At 55.0% G+C, this 18,826-nt stretch overlaps 1 protein-coding gene across 6 annotated transcripts in view; it reads left to right on the top strand.

Moving 5' to 3' along the window:
* The window catches only part of SHANK2 (SH3 and multiple ankyrin repeat domains 2), a 546,027-nt gene that overhangs the window by 136,584 nt on the left and 390,617 nt on the right, over positions 1–18,826 (top strand). For all 6 annotated transcript variants that reach the window (XM_060019467.1, XM_060019468.2, XM_060019471.1 and 3 more), the window contains exon 9: positions 8,288–8,404. In XM_060019467.1, the coding sequence (XP_059875450.1) occupies positions 8,288–8,404 (117 nt within the window). The remainder of the gene's footprint in view (positions 1–8,287; positions 8,405–18,826) is intronic.

The following is an 18,826-nucleotide window of genomic DNA, read 5'->3' as shown; positions in this document are numbered from 1 at the left end:
TTCCCACGGGAGGTGTGGGCCCTGCGGGGATGCCGCTCAGCCTGAGAGGAGGCGCGCGTGCCACTCGGCGGGTGGAAGGGTCAGTTATGCGGGGAGCGAGGCCGCGAGGGCCTGAGAGGCTGGGGGTGGAGGGCAGAGCTGAAGGGCAGGGGCAGAGGCTCAGGACGCCTCCACCACCGGCCACCTCGACTGGCGGCCTTGCCGATTGGGGGGCGTCTGCACCCCCCAGGAATGGGCCGTGCTCCAGGGATCTGCCTCCTTTAACTCAGCAAAGCAAGTGAGTGCTGGAGACCCCGCTGGGCCTGGGGCCTAGGCCCATAACTGCTCACGTTTCGTGGTGTTCTGGTGCCAGGCGGCCACCATGAGCCACACGGCAGGCCCACGCCCACCCACTGGCACACACGTCACCCGCCAGGCCCGTTCAGCATCCCGGACCCCGAACCCAGCGGTGAACAGAAACACCCAGTCCTGTGGGTCTTACGTCCCTGTGGCGGGGGGTGGGGACAGCGAGACAAATGGATATGAACAAAGATTACAGACCCACACGTGCTCACACGCACACACACACGTCTGTGCCCACATGTGGCGCAGGCCCGGCAGTGCTTCACGTCTCCCCGAGATGGTTCACACGGTGACCAGGCTGGGGCAGGACGGGGGTCCCCAAGGTGTGGGCAGTGCTCTGTCCCTCTGCTCGTCTCCGCTCACAGCTGCACTTGGCCGTCAGCTCCGTGGTGACCTTTAAAAGGCCAAGCCCATCGTCACACGTGGACCCATTGAGGGTGTGAAAGGGGAGAGTTTCAGGCTCCGCCAGCGACTCCCAAGGGGGGGTCCTAGCCCTGTTGGCGTGAGCAGCCCTGGAGGTCCTCAAGGACCCTGTATTTCCATCTGCCAGCCATCTGCTCCTCAGCCCCTCTGTTAAATGTAGGTTCTTCTACTATTCAGGCCTGGTGAGGCCATCCCATCGGGAGGTACCTGCCAGCGAGAATGGTTTGTTACTGACCCCAAGAAGAGGGGCACAGCCCACCACGCACGGCCACGCGGGGAAGGCGGGGGGTTGTGCACGCAGAGCCGTTACTGTGGTTTTCGAGGGAGGGAACAGGTGAGGCATGACAAGCAGGCTGAGTGAGCTCAGTGGCCCTGGGGCACGGGGGCCGCCCTGTTGTCTGGGACCTGCCCTGGGTGCTTAGGACAGGGGTGAGGGGCCCTGAGTGCGAGGGCCCCAGAGAGGAGGGCTCAGGTGAGGACTCTGCACGGTGGTTTGTATTTGGAAGCTGTGCTCACGGCTGAGTCCTCTTCCATCTCCGGGAATCAGCTCTTCCTGGCAGGGCAGCCCCTTCAGGGGAGCAGCCAGCAAGACCCCTGGTGCCGGAGCATCAGAAACACAGAACACGAGGCAGCGGAGTGCGTTCAGCCCAAGTCCAGCTGAGTGACCCCTCACGGGGGGCTCCGTGCCCCGACGACCTTGGGGAGACCTTGGAGAGCTCTTCTTTCCTCCCCTCGCCCCCCTTCCTACCTGTTCTCCCCTCCCCCCTCAACCAGGCTAATGTTTCCCCCCACTCCGTGCTGGGTTGGCCTCCCGCTGAGTCTGACTCCTTTATCGAATGCACGTGACAGTCGTGGCCATCTCGCTTGTCTCTTGGGACGGCTGCCCTGAGACGGAGGGTGACCGTGCGTGTTGGGGCAGTGGGGGTCACTTTCTCCGGTGCCGGCTCCCTGCCATGATTCCAGCCCCTGACACCCCCTGCGTGGATTCCGAGCATCCAGCACCAGAGCTACCCAACCTCCGGGGTCCCCGCCCCCGGCGGCGCCTTTGGAGCTTGGAGGCCTTCAGCCCAGTTGTCCCATCCTGCTCCGCTATCCCGCGTCACCCGTCAGGGTCCGTCCACCGCCCTCTAGTGGCGGGTTTCTTTTTCGCGCAAGTCCTGCGGAAGCACCTGCGTTATCCAAGCCGCTGTCTTCACCTGCTCTGGCGTGACCGTCAGGAGGGCATCGCGCAGGGTGCTCAGCGAGGAACCTCGCACACTGCCGTCCCCCCGCCCCCGGATTATCTTCCTCCGTCAGGGCTCACGTTCACCCAGCAAACGCTGTCCTCTCCATCTTTTCACACCCCTCCAGCAGCCCTCGGAGACACCCTCGCTGGTCTCTGAGTTAGCCGGGCCCAGAGAGGGTGAGTGACCAGCCCTAGGCTCCCAGCGCGGCTCCCGGCCAGAAGGCTGCTTCTTTGTCCGGCCTCCGGGGCTCTCAGACAGAAGCTACCCCTCTAATGACAAGGCACTTGTGGCAGGAGGAAGTGGAGGGCAGGTGGGTTTGCATCGCCCAGCTGGACTGATTCTAGCCCTGCTGTCTTGGAGAAGCACCTCGGAGTTCTGGGGTCCACAACTCCCTCTGCATGGCAGCCGACAGCTCCTTCCCAGCCGGCTGGCTCCCCATCCTTCCAGGGCACCTGAGCGCCCGCAGCCTGACCTGCTCACAGTTGTTGCAGAAGGCTTGCGTGGCTTTCCGGGGTGTTGCCCGGGGCAGGTGTTTAATTGCAAAGGGAGGTCTTCACATCCAGCCCCCAGGCCCCGCGACTGGGGACGCCCGTCCCCTGAATGCTGACTTTGGAAGAGAACTTTTTTGACCTGTCTGCAAACCATCTTTCAACTTGTTATTCAGGTTACTCTAATTTTTTTCATTACAAAAGCAATATCTGCTCGACATGAAAGTCTTTAAAACTACGAAGAAACATAAAGGAGGAAGTAAAAAACACCCAAATGCATTCCCAGAACATGGTGGGCCAGACTACGGGGCTTCACTGAAGTTTTAGTTGCTAAGTACTTTCACATCCACTGGGGCAGTGCCCGGCACCTAGCTCCGACCCAAGAGAGGAGGGGGGTTTGGCTGTCTCAGGACTTGAGGAAGAGTTGCTGGCGAAGCCAAGGTTCCTGAAGAGGACGCCGTCCCCAGTGAGAGGACAGCTGCTTGGTCTCGTGTTTCCACACACCTTTGTGGGCAGCTATGCCCACAGGACTGGCCCACATGGGGCGTCTCGCTCCCTTCCTCCTTCCCTGAGTCTGTCGATTCCATTTGGAGGATAAGTGAGATTTCCTCCTTGTGCTGTCAGTAGCGTATATTCTGGGCTGGGATTGCAAAACCCCCTCAACATGGCCTGGGTCACCTGAGCAAGTGGCTTACCCTCTCTGAGCTTCTTTGCTAATCTCTAAAGCTGGCTGAGTAACAATTCATAGAGCTCTCAAGACAGTTAGATGATGCATTGACTATAGCGCCTGGCATCTAGTAAGCGCTCAATAAGTGCTGGCCACGCCCCCATCATAGCCATCATTGTCAGCATTATCGTCTGGCCACGCCCCCATCATCACCATTATCACCATCACTCTCATCTGGTCATGCCCCCATCATCGCCATCATGGTCATTATCATCTGGCCACGCCCCCATCACCATCATGGTCACTATCGTCTGACCAGGCCCCCATCGCCATCATGGTCACTATCATCTGACCAGGCCCCCATCATCGCCATCATGGTCACTATCATCTGACCACGCCCCCATCACCATCCTGGTCATTATCATCTGGCCACGCCCCCATCACCATCATGGTCACTATCATCTGACCACGCCCCCATCACCATCCTGGTCATTATCATCTGGCCACGCCCCCATCACCATCATGGTCACTATCATCTGACCACACCCCCATCACTGTCATCCTTATCACTGTCATCAGGCCATGTCTGGTTTCCTCTGTGAGGAATGATGCTTGGCAGTCAGAGAGCACTTAACCGATTCGCTCACGGGCCTTCACACAGGTCTCATTTGACTCCTGCAATGATTCTGTAAAGGATGCTTTATCATTTGGCCTTACCTTTGTTATTGGTTGCTATTTATTATTTACCATTTTCAAGTGAGGAGTTTTAACTTTAAGGAAATCACCGTTTTTGGCCGCTGCTCCCTCCTGTCCCTCTTCCTCGCTGAGCTCACCCCTGCTCACCCTCAGCCCTGGGCTCCAAGTCCTTGGCACTTCCCCTGACCCCACAGTAAGGGACAGGCCCCTGGGGAGGTTCCCTCGTGGTGTGGTCCTGGGTCTCTGTGTGGGTGCTTACTGCCTGCTAACTGTTCTGCTGTCCTGTCTCCAGCTTGTCTTATAAAGTACATATTATAGGAGAAAAGCCTAAGCGTGATGTGAACTTAAATAATTTTGCCTGTGGCACTGAACCAAGCAGAAGCATTTGCAATGCAGTGGACTCCTCATTGCTCCAATTGCATTGCACAACCCCAGGGGGCGCTGTGACACTTGCTGTAAATGTAGGCTTGTAGATTTATCACAACAGGTGTCCAGCAGGTGGCAGTGTAGTGCTTGAAGGAAGGAGCACTCTTTTCCCTAATTTACACCAAATTATGTGTTTGGTGGGGGGATGCCCAGCACAGGTCGGTGAATCCCAAATCCCAGATCTTGTGGGGAGTCTACGCCAAATACTCGTGCCCGGGAGATTTGCAGGCAGGAGATGTGGGGCGGAGCCCCACACATACATGCATTTTCCATAAAGCATCTCAGAAAAAAATGGGTAAGCAATGTGAGTGTAAGAGGTGCTGTTTTGTTTTACATTCTAGTTCCTCTCTGACCTCTGTCCATCCTTTTAATCTGTCTCCCAAGGGCCAGAGAGGACAACACCCTTTTCAGAAAAAGGACAGAGGGTTAGCACGGCTTATCTTGGGGGAGGACAAATTCTTACTTTGATAAGCTTTGAGGTCCTTATGTAAAGCAAGCACTCATTTCTTTTTTTAACTGTGAATGAGTATTTAATTTCAAACTTTAAGAGGAGTTGCAAAAGCAACACAGAGTTCTCCCATATTCCCTTCATTCAGAGACCACATTTGAGTTTTTCCAAAGGATCCAGTCCGGGATCCCGCAGGAGCCCTTCCATCTGGGAGACTTCATAAATCTTCCCTAGATTCTCTCAAGGGGCTCTTTTGAAGATTATGGGGCAGTCATTTTGGAGACTGTCTCCCAGTTTGGGTTTGCTCAGTGTTTCCTCGTGATGAGATGCAAGATGTGCATGTTTGCAGGAATGTCATGGAAGGGACGTGGCTTTCTGTCGTCAGGAAGAGCTTTCTCTTCTGGTTTATTTATTCACTTATTTGTAGCAATGTGGTTTCGTGGATGTCTATTTATTCAACAGGTAACCATCTGTTAATGTTGTCCCACTTTGGGTCCAGGGAGCCGCATCAAGGTGGCCTGTGTGTCCTGTGGACACACCCCCATCCTTTCTGGCGCACTTCCTTACCTTCTGGCTCCACAAGGTATTCCAGGCTCATCTCGTTCTTTTCCTGCCTCAGCCCTGGAATAGGCCATCTCTGTAAGAAGCCCTTGTTCTTTCTTCTGAGTTCAGTAAGTCCCTTACATACGAACCTTCAAGTTGCAAGCTTTCGAAGACGAGAATGTGTGTCCGCATGTCCAGTCACGTAACTTCGTTCCCGTGTCTGGCGTTATCTGCAACCTAGGCTAACTTTGTTGCACTTACGAACAAATTGGACTTACGAATGCCCCCTCAGAACTGAACTTGTTCATGTGTAGGGGGACTTACCGTCTAGAGTGGTATTTAGAACCCAAGATCCGAGTATTAAGCGTGCTCACTGCTTCCGGGCTTTTGCTGACCCCAGCCGCTCTCAGGAGGGGGAGTTAGGGACACACGTCCTCGCACGTCCACGTGTTCCTGCACATTTACTTTCTTGCTTTTCTCTACATTGAAAACCGTGTGCTTATACTGATAGCTCTTGTTCCTGTCCAGTACCACAGAGTTTATTCTGGTTTTCTCCCACGCTAGATTAGTAACTCCCTTTCTTTGACGGTGGGAAACCTGCTCCCATCTTCCTCCATGCATTTACCTGTTGCTCAGCCCCCCTGAATGCAGCCAGTCTGCCGACTGGTCTGGCCAGCACCTTGCTCAGATTCCCTTCCCCCTTCCCCGTCTGCGCGGCTGCTTCCTCAGCAGGTACGGCTTCTATCACGCAACAGCCGGTGGTTTAAAAGAAGAGACGTGCAAAGGAGATCCTTTAAAGGAGTGAATGGTAGAATTTAAGACTGTGGGATTACAGGAGGTTTTTTTTTGTTTCAGCACTTGTCTGATGTTTCTGGTTTCACTTGTTTTCAAACAATAGGCTTGGAGAAAGAGGCCCTTGAGGGGGATTCTCTCCCTGACAGTCAGCCCGGAGTAAAAGGCTCTAGTTTACCTTTTTGCATTGATCCTATTGTAACCCTTGGTGGGGAGAACGTGAACGCCATCCCGATGATGTAATATAAAACCCCACAATTTCAGATGAACCCGGGGAAGAGGAAGGGTGAGTCTGGAGTGATTGTAAAAATGTTTTTTACGCCAACTCTCTTTGTTTTTGACTACAGGACAATTCAATTACGCCATAACACAGTCTTGCCTCCTGGAAGTTCTTTGGAGAGAGTTGATTAGCCAGGGCTCCTTCAATTGGAGGAACAAAAATCCCAACTCAAACTGGCTTAAGGGGAAAATTAAAATTATGCCTAGGCTTACATCCTGAAAAACCCAGGCCCAGTTGTAGCTGAGAGGGGTCCACGGGGCATCTGCTGCTTGGCCGTGCGTGCGTGTGTGTGCGTGTGTGTGTGTGCGTGTGTGTGTGTGTGTGTGTGTCTTGTTTTCTCTCTCCTTCCTTTAGCTCCCACTTCTCCCTTCCTCTGCACTGGTGGCCCCAGCAGCTCCGGCTTCTGTGGCTTTTTTGCTGGCCACCTTGGAGGAAAGAGAGAACTTCATTTTCTCAGTGGTTCTGACAAATGTTCCAGTCTCGTCTTCACAGGCCCCCGAGAGTCACTTGGGCATCCCCAGCCCACGCCTGTGGCCGGAAGATAGATTGTTCTGTGTCCACTGCAGGCATGGGGGGTGGGGCCGGCCCCCAGACCTCTGGGAGTGGGGTCAGGTGGCCCCCAGAGGAAGAGGCAGGCGCTGTTGCCACAGGAAGGGAAGGCGCGGGTGGGCAGGGAAAAGCGGCCGTATCTTCGGGAACGATCTGCTCTGTAAACGATGAGATGATATTACGGGCAGCACAGGGGTTGTAAGTGGGTGTTTCTCAGGGCTTTTTTTTAAAGCTCATCCAATTACTAGTCCCCGTGTCTTTCCTGTCATCTCTCCTATTAATTGGCGAGGTGTAGCTCTTTGTCGTGGACCATGCAGAGGTGAAACGCCCCTCCATCTGTCTCAGTTATCGGAAAGGCAGGATTACTGAGCCCTTCTTCCTCTGGCTACCGTGCAGCCCCACCCAAACCACCCACAGCTGCCTGGCCTGGCCTGGCCGGCCGTCTCCCCGCCGGGCGCTTCCCCACCCTCGGTGTGAGCGGTTCTGGATCAGAACCCCCGCGTCCTGCCTTTCACGTCTCCCTATCCGGTTGTCACCCCACCAGAGGGACAGTGGGTCTTACACCCTTGGCACTGCCCATCGCTGGGTGCCCAGGAAGTGCCGGTGGATGGGGTGGGGTTAGTCGGATATGACTTGCTTCCCAAGGTCAAGGGTTGCTCCAGCATCGAGCGGCATGGACCTCTGCTGGACCTGGACGGCAGCCCCTTGGTCACAGTACGGGGCCCTCCCTGCTCCCTGTGAGCTGCAAGGGGTGGGGGGCAGCTGGCCTGTCCCCGAGCATCACTGGGGGTCCTTTCAGGCCCCTTATTCATGTGACTCTCATGAGAACCCTGGGAAGAGTAGGGTTTCCATTTACACATGAAGACAGAGGCTCAGTGAAAGTTCTGGAAAATGAGGCCAGATCTGGTTGACCCCAGAGCCCTGTTGGCTCATAAATCACACATCACCTCCTAGAAGGGCTCAGAAAAGGGGGGGGCTGCCCCTTGCCTTGAAGAGGATGGGCGGGATCTCTTCCCAGGACACAGCCGGGTCCATGCACCGCTCCCGGCTGTTTTCACGCCTCCTCCGGGGTGGGGAGCTTGGATAAACAACACCCGGGACGGAGCATCCTGGTCTGCATTTCCTGGTCGCTGAGGCCGGGTGCAAAGACATGCCCTGGTCTCTCTGGGCTTCCCGGGCCTCGGGACTGAATGGAAGGAATGGGGGCCCCTTTGCAGACCCCCCAGTCGAACAGCTGAGCACAGTCTTCAAACCCAATACGAGCTCCTTCTTCTGATTCCCCAGGGGTCTGAGGTGTGGGACCTGGTCCAGAATGGGGGCTGGGCTGTGTTGGCCACACCGTTGGTTCTGGGGGCGCCCGGTGCGTCCCGGGCAGCTCCCGGTTCACAGCGTGGACTCTCATTTCAGGCCTGCAGGTACGGACACGTGCAGCACCTGGAGCACCTGCTCTTCTACGGGGCTGACATGGGGGCCCAGAACGCCTCGGGGAACACTGCCCTGCACATCTGCGCCCTCTACAACCAGGTCAGTGAGCAGGGCAGCTGCCCCACACCCTCCGTAACCACGTGGGCACCGGGGCCAGGGCTGTGCTGAGTGCTTTGCAGGTGGATGTCCAGCTCCAGCTGCCGGCACAAAGTCCCACAGGTGGGGTGGCTTAAACAGCAGACGTTTATTTCTCACAGTCCTGTCTGGATGTCCCAGATCAAGGTGCCAGCCTGCTTGGTCCCAGGAGAAGGTCGTCTTCCTGGTTTGGGTTTGCACGACCCCTCTCACTGTGTCCTTACATGTGGAGAGAGAGAACGAGCACTGGTGTCTCTTCTTCTAAGGACACTAATCCTATCAGATCGGGGCCCCACCCTCATGACCTCATTTAACCTAATCACCTCCTGAAGACCCATCTCCAGATACAGTCACGTTGGGAGGTTAGGGCTTCAACATAGGAATCTGGGGAGACGCACTCAGTGCAGAGCGGGGATTGGTACTCACCTGCTTCTTTGAGAGTGGTTATTCCCTGTTGTAGAGAAGAAAACTGAGCCACAGGAAGTGAGGGGAGGGTCCTGGGGCACAGCTGGTACAGTCAGAGATGGGCATCGAAACCCCCATGGCTGAGGGTGCAGACTCTGCGGCTATGGTGTCACACGGACCCCACAGGGGGTCTCTACTGGGGCCTGGGGGGGGTGCGGGGTGGAACCATGAAATGGGGAAGGGTGTGGCTGACAGAGCCCCCAGGACAGGTGCCCCACCAGACCCCAACAGGACCACCATGAAACAGAGGCAAGCCTTACATCACTACATGTACAAACGTGTCCCCAGTGGGCTTTTTCTTTTCAATTCCTTTTGAATTGTGGCTAAATATGTAAAACATGACAAACATTTGACTGTCTTAACTATTTTTAAGCATGCAGTTCAGTGCATTATTGTATGACCATCCCCTCCATCCCTCTCCGGAACTTTCCATCCTCCCAAACTGACACTCTGTCCCCACTAAACGTTCACTCCCCACGCCCTCCCCAGCCCCTGGCCCCCACCAGCTACTTTCTGTCTCTGTGGATTTGACTCCTCGAGGGACCTCATGGGAGTGGAATTGCGCAGTATTTATCTTTTTGTGTCTGGCTTATTTCACCGAGCATCGTGTCCTCAAGGTTCATGCACGTTGTAACCTGTGACAGAATTTCCTTCCTTTTTAAGGCTGAGTAATCTTCCATTGTGTGGGTGGACCACATTTTGTCCATTCATCTGTCAGGGGACATGGGTCGCCTCCACCTCTTGGCTGTTGTGAATAGTGATGCCGTGAATGTGCAAATCTTTCTTCAGGACCCCGCTCTCACTACTTTTGGGGACACACCCACAAGTGAAGCCTCGATGAGAACAATTTGTACAAAACCCACAGTCTTCTGTGTGAGATGGACTGAAAACCAAGGCGAGCTGGGAGTGAGTGTGCTCGGGAAGCAGCAGGGGTGGGATGCGACTCCTGCCCCCAGGCATGCCTCCTAAATGACGGGGCACACACCCCAGTGACCACTAGGCTACCGCATGGGGAGTGAAGCTGAGAGCCTCTGGTCCTGCCGAGAGGCAGGGGGAGGCCAGAAGTCGGCAGGGGGGCACGTGGAGGGGTGTGGGAAGGGGCTGGCTCCCCGGAGATGGGTTGGGGCACTGCTTCAGGGGGTGGTGTTAGTTTCCTTGGTGCCTGAAGTCAAGATAGTTCCTGGATATCACTAGTAAGGGCTCCTCTGTCCTTTCTTCTTTTATTCTTCTCTTTCTCTGATTTCAGGGAACTTAAGGTCTGGAGCGGGGAGGTGTGGACACTCCACAGAGCAGCTGAGCAAAATAGGGGTGGGGGGGGTCCACCACCTAGAGGAACAGAGGGGAAATCATGGATTAGGGTGACTGCTGGGGCCCCTAGGCTGTGTGCACTCTGCTTATCCTCTCTCTGCCATCCAATCCAAAGCAATGATTCCATCTTTTTGAGTGAGATCTCCAGCCTTTGCCTACACCCAAGTCTTTCCCTGCTCACTCCATGGCTACTCCATCCCAGGCCCCTCCAGCCACTCTGTAATCCCATTTTGCTTCTAGCTATTGACACCTCCTAGATTCTTTGCCCTAGAAAACTCCTATGCATCCTTCAAAACCCAACTGAGATATCCTGCCCTCAGTCAAGCCTTTCCTTGATGAGCCCCTGATAGAGTTAGTTGTCCTTTTTACTCTGTAGCCCTTTGCAGTACAGCCAGGGTGAACTGCCCAGGATCAGGTCATTATTAGGCCTTACCTGCCTTCCCTAGGGGCATCCCCTCCCCACTTGGGCTCACCTTCTCAGGCGCGTAAACCACCATCTTTCAGGGTGTCCCCTGCTCCTGGCACAGGAGAGCAGCTCAGCCAGATGCGGTTGGGGAAGAATTTCAGTTTGACTCCAAGGAGTATTCTGAGAGCTGCTGGCCAGCTCCTCGATGAAAGCATACTGATGGGACTTGCACGCAGCTGGGGCCCTAGGTGTTCCAAGGCATTTGGATGTTGGAATGGCTTTATGAACACGGAGAGATCTTGCTTGGCTGCACTAGAAAAACACGCATCGTGAACCTTGGCTTTGGTTGGTAAAACATCTGTGCCAACGTGTGCTTCTTAATTATTGCCTTAGAGGGAAAAAACATTCCTTAATTGTCCCCAGTAGATTTTAAGCATATTTTGTCATAAAAAAAAAACAAAACAAAACCCAGGATACCATGTTTTCTGTCTCTTGAAATAATGGTGGACAAGATGGTCTTTGAACACGTGACCTTTCTGTTAGAAAATGTCAAGACGTGTTGGGAATCTGAATTCCGAGTTATTCATGGTGCTGGGTTTGACTGGTGTCACTCTGCCTCCTCCAGATTTGTCCCCACCCTCGGCTGATGACTGTAGGAGGGCCCAGAGCTGCCCAGGGCTCTCAGGAACACCCCTCCACTCCTGCCTTAGGTTAGAGGGTCCAGCAGACTTTTTCTGTAAAGAGTCACTTATTAATATTCTGGCTTTTCAGACCACGTGGACTTCTTCACAGCTACTCAACTCTGCCGCTGCAGTGTGAACTTAACCACAGGTGATATGCAGATTAATGTGTGGCTGTGCGCCAATAAAACTTTATTTATAAAACAGGCAGCGGTTCAGGTTAGCCTGTGGGCCCCAGTTTGCCAGGCCCAGCCAGGCATAGAAGGCTGCATCTGTCCTCTCACCAGACGTAAGGTAAGGACAGACTCCCCACTCCAGGGCTGAGTGCCTTCCTCCTAGCGTGCCAGGGAGGCTCCATCAGGGAGTGAGAGCTGTCCCCTCTCCAGTGTCCTGGGACCTCCGGGGCCAGCCTACTGCTGTCCAGCTCCACCCATCTGTCCCTCTGTGGCAGCAGGGGTAGAAGTGCCTTTGGTGGCATCTCCTGTTTCGGACACCCTGCCTTGCATTATGTACCAGGGGCCATCACAGAGGGTCACAGACTGGTGCTTGGTGGCCCCATAGCCCCTGGACAGCATGTCCAGTTGGGAGTCAGCAAGTGTTCTGGGATCCAGCTTCATTAATCCCTCATGCCCCTTCCCTGGGATGCTAGTGTGACCTTTAACCTTTTCCCTCAGCCCCGCCTCAGCCGTTGAGGCATCTCACTGATGTACTAAGAGAAGCGGGTCCATTCGGCCTCTCAGTGTGATTCAGAGATGCATAGCTCCGCACACGCTAGCGTCCTTGTGATGACCTGTCCGAGAGGAATGGAGGGAGGGATGGAGATCCCTGAGCCTTTGTCTGGCGCACCCGGCAATGGTACCTAACCTGAAGTCCTGTCCTCCCCAAGTCACCGGTGTGCTGGCCTCCTCGCTGTGTCCACTTTCAATTTCTACATACATGGGATGTGTATGGCTGTGTGAGGCCAGGCTCAGGGCCAACAAGAGAAACCGCTCTGCAACTTCAAGCAGAAAGGGGTGCCGTACAGGGCACTCTGGGGAGAAACGTTGAGAAATAGACTGTCCCAGCTGTGGGGACACAGTGCTTTTGGGTCAGGATGGGAGTCAGGGAAAGGCACTAAGAAGCAGCCTCTAGGTAGAGTTGCAATGCAGGGAGCCATGGCAGTCTGGGTTTCATAAAATCCCTCCTCTGTAATATGGAGATAATTATACCCAGCTTGCAGGGTTGCTAAGAGGCTTAAAATAGAAAGCAAACATACGGCATGCCTGGCACACGGCAGAGTTTCAGTAAGAGTGGCTGTAATGGTGATGATTATGGTGTGATGATGGATGGTGACTATGGTGATGATGATGGTGGTGGTGATGATGATGGATGGTGACTATGGTGATGATGGTGGTGATGGATGGTGACTATGGTGATGATGATGGTGGTGGTGATGATGATGGATGGTGATGATGGTGATGGATGGTGACTATGGTGATGATGAGGATGGTGATGGTGATGGTGGTGGTGATGATGATGGATTGTGACTATGGTGATGATGATGGTGATGGTGATGATGTTTATGGTGTGGTGATGGATGGTGACTATGGTGATGATGGTGGTGATGGTGATGATGGTGGTGATGGTGATGGATGGTGACTATGGTGATGATGATGATGATGGTGGTGGTGATGGTGATGGATGGTGACTATGGTGATGATGATGGTGATGGTGGTGGTGATGGTGATGGATGGTGACTATGGTGATGATGGTGGTGATGGTGATGGTGATGATGATGGTGATGGTGATGGATGGTGACTATGGTGATGGTGGTGGTGGTGATGGTGATGATGGTGGTGATGGTGATGGATGGTGACTATGGTGATGATGATGGTGATGGATGGTGACTATGGTGATGATGATGGTGATGGATGGTGACTATGGTGATGATGATGTGGTGATGGTGATGGTGATGGATGGTGACTATGGTGATGATGCTGTGGTGGTGATGATGATGGATGGTGACTATGGTGATGATGGTGATGATGTTTATGGTGTGATGATGGATGGTGACTATGGTGATGATGGTGGTGATGGTGATGGATGGTGACTGGTGATGATGATGATGTGGTGGTGATGATGATGGATGGTGACTATGGTGACGATGATGGTGGTGATGGTGATGATGATGGTGATGGTGATGATGGTGGTGATGGTGATGGATGGTGACTATGGTGGTGATGATGGTGACTATTGTGACGATGATGGTGGTGATGGTGATGTTGACGGTGAAGGTGGTGATTAGGATACTGCCCATACTGCTGTTAATTTGACTTATAAAGCTTCTCATTAAATATGAAAGCATCAAATTTATGCATTGATTGTGTGTTTTATCAATTTTAGGCAGACCTCATCTGTACACTTCTAGTAAAACACACGGTGATCGGAATATTCTGTCTTCCTCTCTTATGAAATCAACTAATTAGGGCTTTGATTGTAAGCAGCAAATTGCATCTAATCTACCAACTCCCTCCATCTGTTGCTGGCTTTCCAGGAGCACCAGAGGGAGGGACGCAGCCTGGTGTTTGTTTTTCCACCTTGGATAAGGAAGGAAGGGAAGGAATATTAAATATCAAAGGTTACTAGGTCGGGCCAATTTGTCTGGAAGATAGAAAAATAAACCCTGCCTCTCTGGAGCAGGCCTCTTGGTTCTAGTGAGAGCCAAAGTAAAGAGACAGGCTGTGTTCTGTTTGTGTCTCTGTGTCGTGTCCGAATCCCGCAGAGCAGTCGTCATAGTAGCTGATGGGGGCCTCCGTGGGGGCAATCACGGGGTAATCATCCCCTGGGCGTCGAGGGCGTGTAGAAAGGCGTCCCCATGGTCCTTCCCCTTAGATCCCCCCAACGAGCCTGTGGTGGCTACTGTCGGTTGTCATTCCCTCGTACAGGCCAGGAGATGCAGGTTTGGTCCAAAGCAGCTCCGCTGGTAAATGCCAAAGCTGGGCTTCGAAACCCACCCTGTATTTCTCCTCCCCCAGGCTCTGGGGACACGTTCCTGTAACCCCTCGACTGGGGGGAGGATGGGGCTCCACTGGTCACAAGTCAGGTGAAGGTGCGTGCCACGGCGTGCGTGCCACGGCGTGCGTGCCACGGCGTGTGTGCAGCATGGTCTTTGGGGCACCACCCTTCAAAGGAGGGTGGTCTGTGGAGCCAGGTTCCAACCTCGCTCTGGTGACATCAACTGCCCAGCTCTTTACACTTTAAAATTTTGCTGATCGCACGCATCTATGCTCTTCTTGGGCTTGTGTCTACTTGGACAGGCTCCGTTCAAGGGATCGTTTAAACAGGAAATGAGTTCCTGACTTATAATTTGGAGTATTGAGTAGTTCACGTCTGTGACACTTATGCGAAGACGGCCTCGGTGCAGTGGAAATGAGAGCTCCGGGGGCGGGGGGACTTGGAAATCCGGAGTTGAAGCCGGCCCATCCTGGGTAGTTTGAAGCAAAACGCTCAGAGCGCCTGTCTTGGCCTTTCCTCCTCCATCTTTGGGCCGCGTGCGCATGCGCAGGCGCCGCCATCTCCTCCGCGTGTCGCCTCGGCTGCACGAGCGCGTCCGCCTTCACTTCTCACCACGTCTGCACCGCAGGCCTCGTCCAGACCTCGCTGGACTCGCAGCCTCCACTTCCTGCCCCTGTTCTCTTACAGGACACTCCGGCCAGACTCCACCCCTTCTAGCTCGGGGCAGCGGGTGGCATCGCCGCGGTCACGCCTTGTCCCCACGCAGCTCAGCCGCTCCGGGGCATCTTCTCTTGGCGTCCGTGCCGCCCACTCCATTGCCCCAGTTCTCCCCACGGTGACCTCAGGCAGGCCTGTCTGTGTCCTTAGGTACCTTCCAGAAAACACCGCCGGCTGGGTCCCAACGTGCCGACTCATCTCTCCCCTGGGCTCTGGCAGTGATGTCCACCCCGTGGCCACATCGCCGTGGAGACGGCGTGGGTGGCTCCTCCCCCTGTGTACATAGTGCCCGACTCTCTGTGGCTCCAGCCTGAAGTCTGGGTGGCCCTACTGGCCCTTACGGCCCCTCTCCCAGGTCTGGTCAGCTCCCTTCTGTCCCCTCCCAGCCTGGCCCAGGCCACTGGCATCCTTGCCCTGGACCGCTGCATTCACCCCCAACTGCCCCACCCATCTGCCTCCCGGTCTTTATTCCCTCACTTTCTGCAGGACACTGGAGTGGCTTTGTGCCACGTGGGTCAGTCTGCGTTCCCCGTGACCCAGAAGGCCCTTGTCGCTCCCCCCCGCCCCGCAGCTCCTCTCCTGTCCCCTGTCCCGGCCTTCCTGCAGCCCCGGGGCCTTTGCACTTGCTGCCTCCTCTGCCAGGAACACTTCCCCCCTTTGCCACATGGCTCTTTCCTCGAGGCTGAGGCTCAGCTTGGAGGCCACCGCCTCAGGGAGGCCTTCCCTGACCACCTGCCTCACCTTCTCCATCACATGACCGTCTTGTATGGTCTGCGTGGTGCTGTGTGTCCCCAGGGGCTGGGATGGTACGTGGTGTGGCCAGCACTCAGTACCGACTCGTTGCTTGCATGCATGAATACATTTTGGGGGCCTGCGTCTTCATGGGTAAGATGAGAGCGATGTCACCTGGGCTCCTGCAGGGGGTGGTGACCCCAGGGGCTGCATGCCTCGACCAGGACAGGGCGACCCTCAAGGTGCTCGGGGAGGAGAGGAGCGTGCGTTTGTTAGGGGTCATTTCTCCGCAAGTCATGCCCAGAAGATAATTGGATATTCCTCCTGAAGCCTTGGCCCTCAGAACACACAGGTTGTATCTGTACTTGATGGACTTGTTTAAAAGGACGAAGACACACCTCCCTCACAAGGGAACTCGGGCAGCTAGCGGTCATGCAAGGGAAGAGCTAGGCTTCCATTAGCAACGCCTCTGGGTCACAACTTCTCCTTTTCCTCCCTTTCTGAAGCCGCAGTTTTTCACTTAACCCTTCCTGGCCTCTGCTGCCTTACCTGTGAAATGGGCCTCCTACTAGCCCCTTGCAGGGATGCTGTGAGGATGGAATCAAGGAGCAGGTAGATGTGTTTTCTGAACTGCAAAGCATCCGTGCATACACACGCACACACACACACCTGTACACACGTGTGCACACACGTGCACAGACATGTGCGCGCACACATGTTGCTCACGTGCACACACACACGTGTGCCTGTGTACACACACACACACACACACACACACACACACACACAGTGTCATTGTTCAGAAGCCCCGTGAACCACTTGCCCTTCCGTTTTGAAATCGCTCTCCGGGACGTGCTCTCCCTTTGAAGTCTGGTAAATATTAGAGTCAGGGGGTGCGTACCTTCAGGTTGGTTAATATTGACTCAGAGTTGCCCATCCGTGGGTGAGCAGAGGAGTCTTCTGGGATCCTGGCTGGATTCCTCCCGGGACAGTGTGCCTGGCATTGCCTGACAAGGGTTTATTCTTAGCTTCATAGGAAACCAACCTCCTTTCTAATGGGAGTTTTCAGTGGAAGCCCTTGCTGAGCGTGGGGAGCGTTTCAAAGGAGTCGCCGGGTCAGGCTCTCGTTCGGGGTCCTGATAGGACCTGAGCATCTGAGGACGCTCAGCTGGCTGGTCCTCCCAGGCTGCCCTGGAGTCGGGCCAGGGCACACTGAGGCCCAGTGTGAATTCGTTTCAGGGTGAGACCCCCCAGGCAGCCTTCGGGTCCCCTGAGCCCCTGGTGGGGTCTGCCCCGCTTGCTGTCTCAGGAATTCACTCTTTCTTCTCTCTCACCTGCACGCCCACACCCCGATGTAACCTGTCCAAGTTCCGCGCATCTCCTGGCTATGTGTCCCCTCCGTGCCAGGACTCTTTCAAACGCCCTCGGCTTTTTTTCTCTCATTGCAGACGTCGCTTGCTGAGGCACGATAGCACGGTCATTTTAATTAATTAAATTAATTTACTTCGGGTTGTAATTAACAAGACCCAGCTAGGTGTAATTCGAGGGGAGAAAGGGATGCTGGAGCGGGTTCTGGAAACCCAGCCAGGGGTAGGGAGGCCGGGGCAGGACTGGAAAGCTCAGGGGTCTGTGTTTAAATAGAACTTGACCTACAGACCCAGCCGAGCGCGAGTTGAGACTGGAATACAATAACAAGACCCGGGCGCGGTCTTCACCGGCCTTCAGTCCACTTGAAGTAACGCCCGGGACTCTTCTTTTAAACCCTGGGTTCCGCTGCACCCCAGATATGAAAGGTGTGTTTGCCACGCGTAGTACATCTTTTTAAATTTTCTCAAATGCTTTTAGTTACTCAAAGCACTGCGAATGCACGCTCGTGGAAAAGGTGCAAACAGTGCAGACAGAGCCTCAGGTTTCCCTGCAGTTCCCACCCCTATATTGTGGCACGGGTCCTGCCCACCATCTGAACCTGGGCACGAGCTCACACACTCACGGCTGTTTCAGGACACAGTGGGGCTCCTGGCGAGTGTGTCCTTCCACTGCCTTTTTCTCTCCTAACCTCTATCTTCAGGTGTTCTTCACGCCACCCCACGGGGGCTGTCCTCACTCCTGACAGCCCCATGTCCCTCTGCCCCTTCCTGGGGACCCACCCTGACGTGGACCCCGGGCCCCCTCTTTGCCCACAGCAGTCCACGAAGGCAGCCTCCTCCAGGCCCGTGCAGCAAGCACCCCTAAGTCTGCAGTGACCCTCAGAGCCACCCAGGGGTACAGCTGAGGCCCCGGGACCCCCGCAGCCCGACGACAGTCTTTCCCTGCAGAGCTCAGATCCGCTCCACCCCCGGCCGCGGGATGTGCGAGCCGCTCCCGCCCTGTCCGAGGCCTCCCTGACCGCGGCTCAGAGAACAAGAGTCCCTCCGCCTCGGCTCCTGTGTGCGGCGTGCACAAGTGGTTTCCTCATTAAAGTCGTCATCGTGCAGTGGAGGCCCCGGGGGGCCCTCGCCCAGGTCACAGGGACCAGGGTCGCCCCGGCTGTGCTTTGCTTGACCCAGATGTGCTCTTGGCTGGACCTCGCAGTCAGACAGTGAACTTCCTGCCGGCGTTCTCAGCAGGCGTGCTCCCCTGTCTCTGTCTATCTCTGTGTCTCCCTTGGTGTCTGTCTCTGTGTCTCTCTTGGTCTCTCTGTCTCTGTCTCTGTGTCTCCCTCAGTCTCTGTGGTCTCTTGGTCTCTGACTCTGTCTCTATCTCTCTTACTTTTCTAATACATGACACGTTTATTGAGATATAACTCACACACCATACAGTTTGCCCATCTGAAATATACCGTTCAGTGTTTTTCACTCTGTGTACACGGTTGGGTAACCATTCCCCACGGTCAGTAAGAGAGCGGTTTCATCACCGCAGACCACTCCGCAGCTCCCACCCTCCCTGGGCACCGCCCACCCGCCTTGTCTCTGGATTTTCAGCTTTCGTCTCAGGCCTCCTCTTTCTCCAGGTCCTCCGGCGCGTGCCGTGTGCCCTGGCCTCGGCCCTACTCTTCCCGGGACAGCAGGTCCCCTTGGGCCAGGGTGGGGCTGTTGGCCTGGCCCC

The sequence above is a fragment of the Delphinus delphis genome, chromosome 8 (assembly GCF_949987515.2).
Source record: "Delphinus delphis chromosome 8, mDelDel1.2, whole genome shotgun sequence".
NCBI classification, from domain to species: Eukaryota; Metazoa; Chordata; class Mammalia; order Artiodactyla; family Delphinidae; genus Delphinus; species Delphinus delphis.
This window is presented reverse-complemented; position numbering and strand designations above follow the sequence as displayed.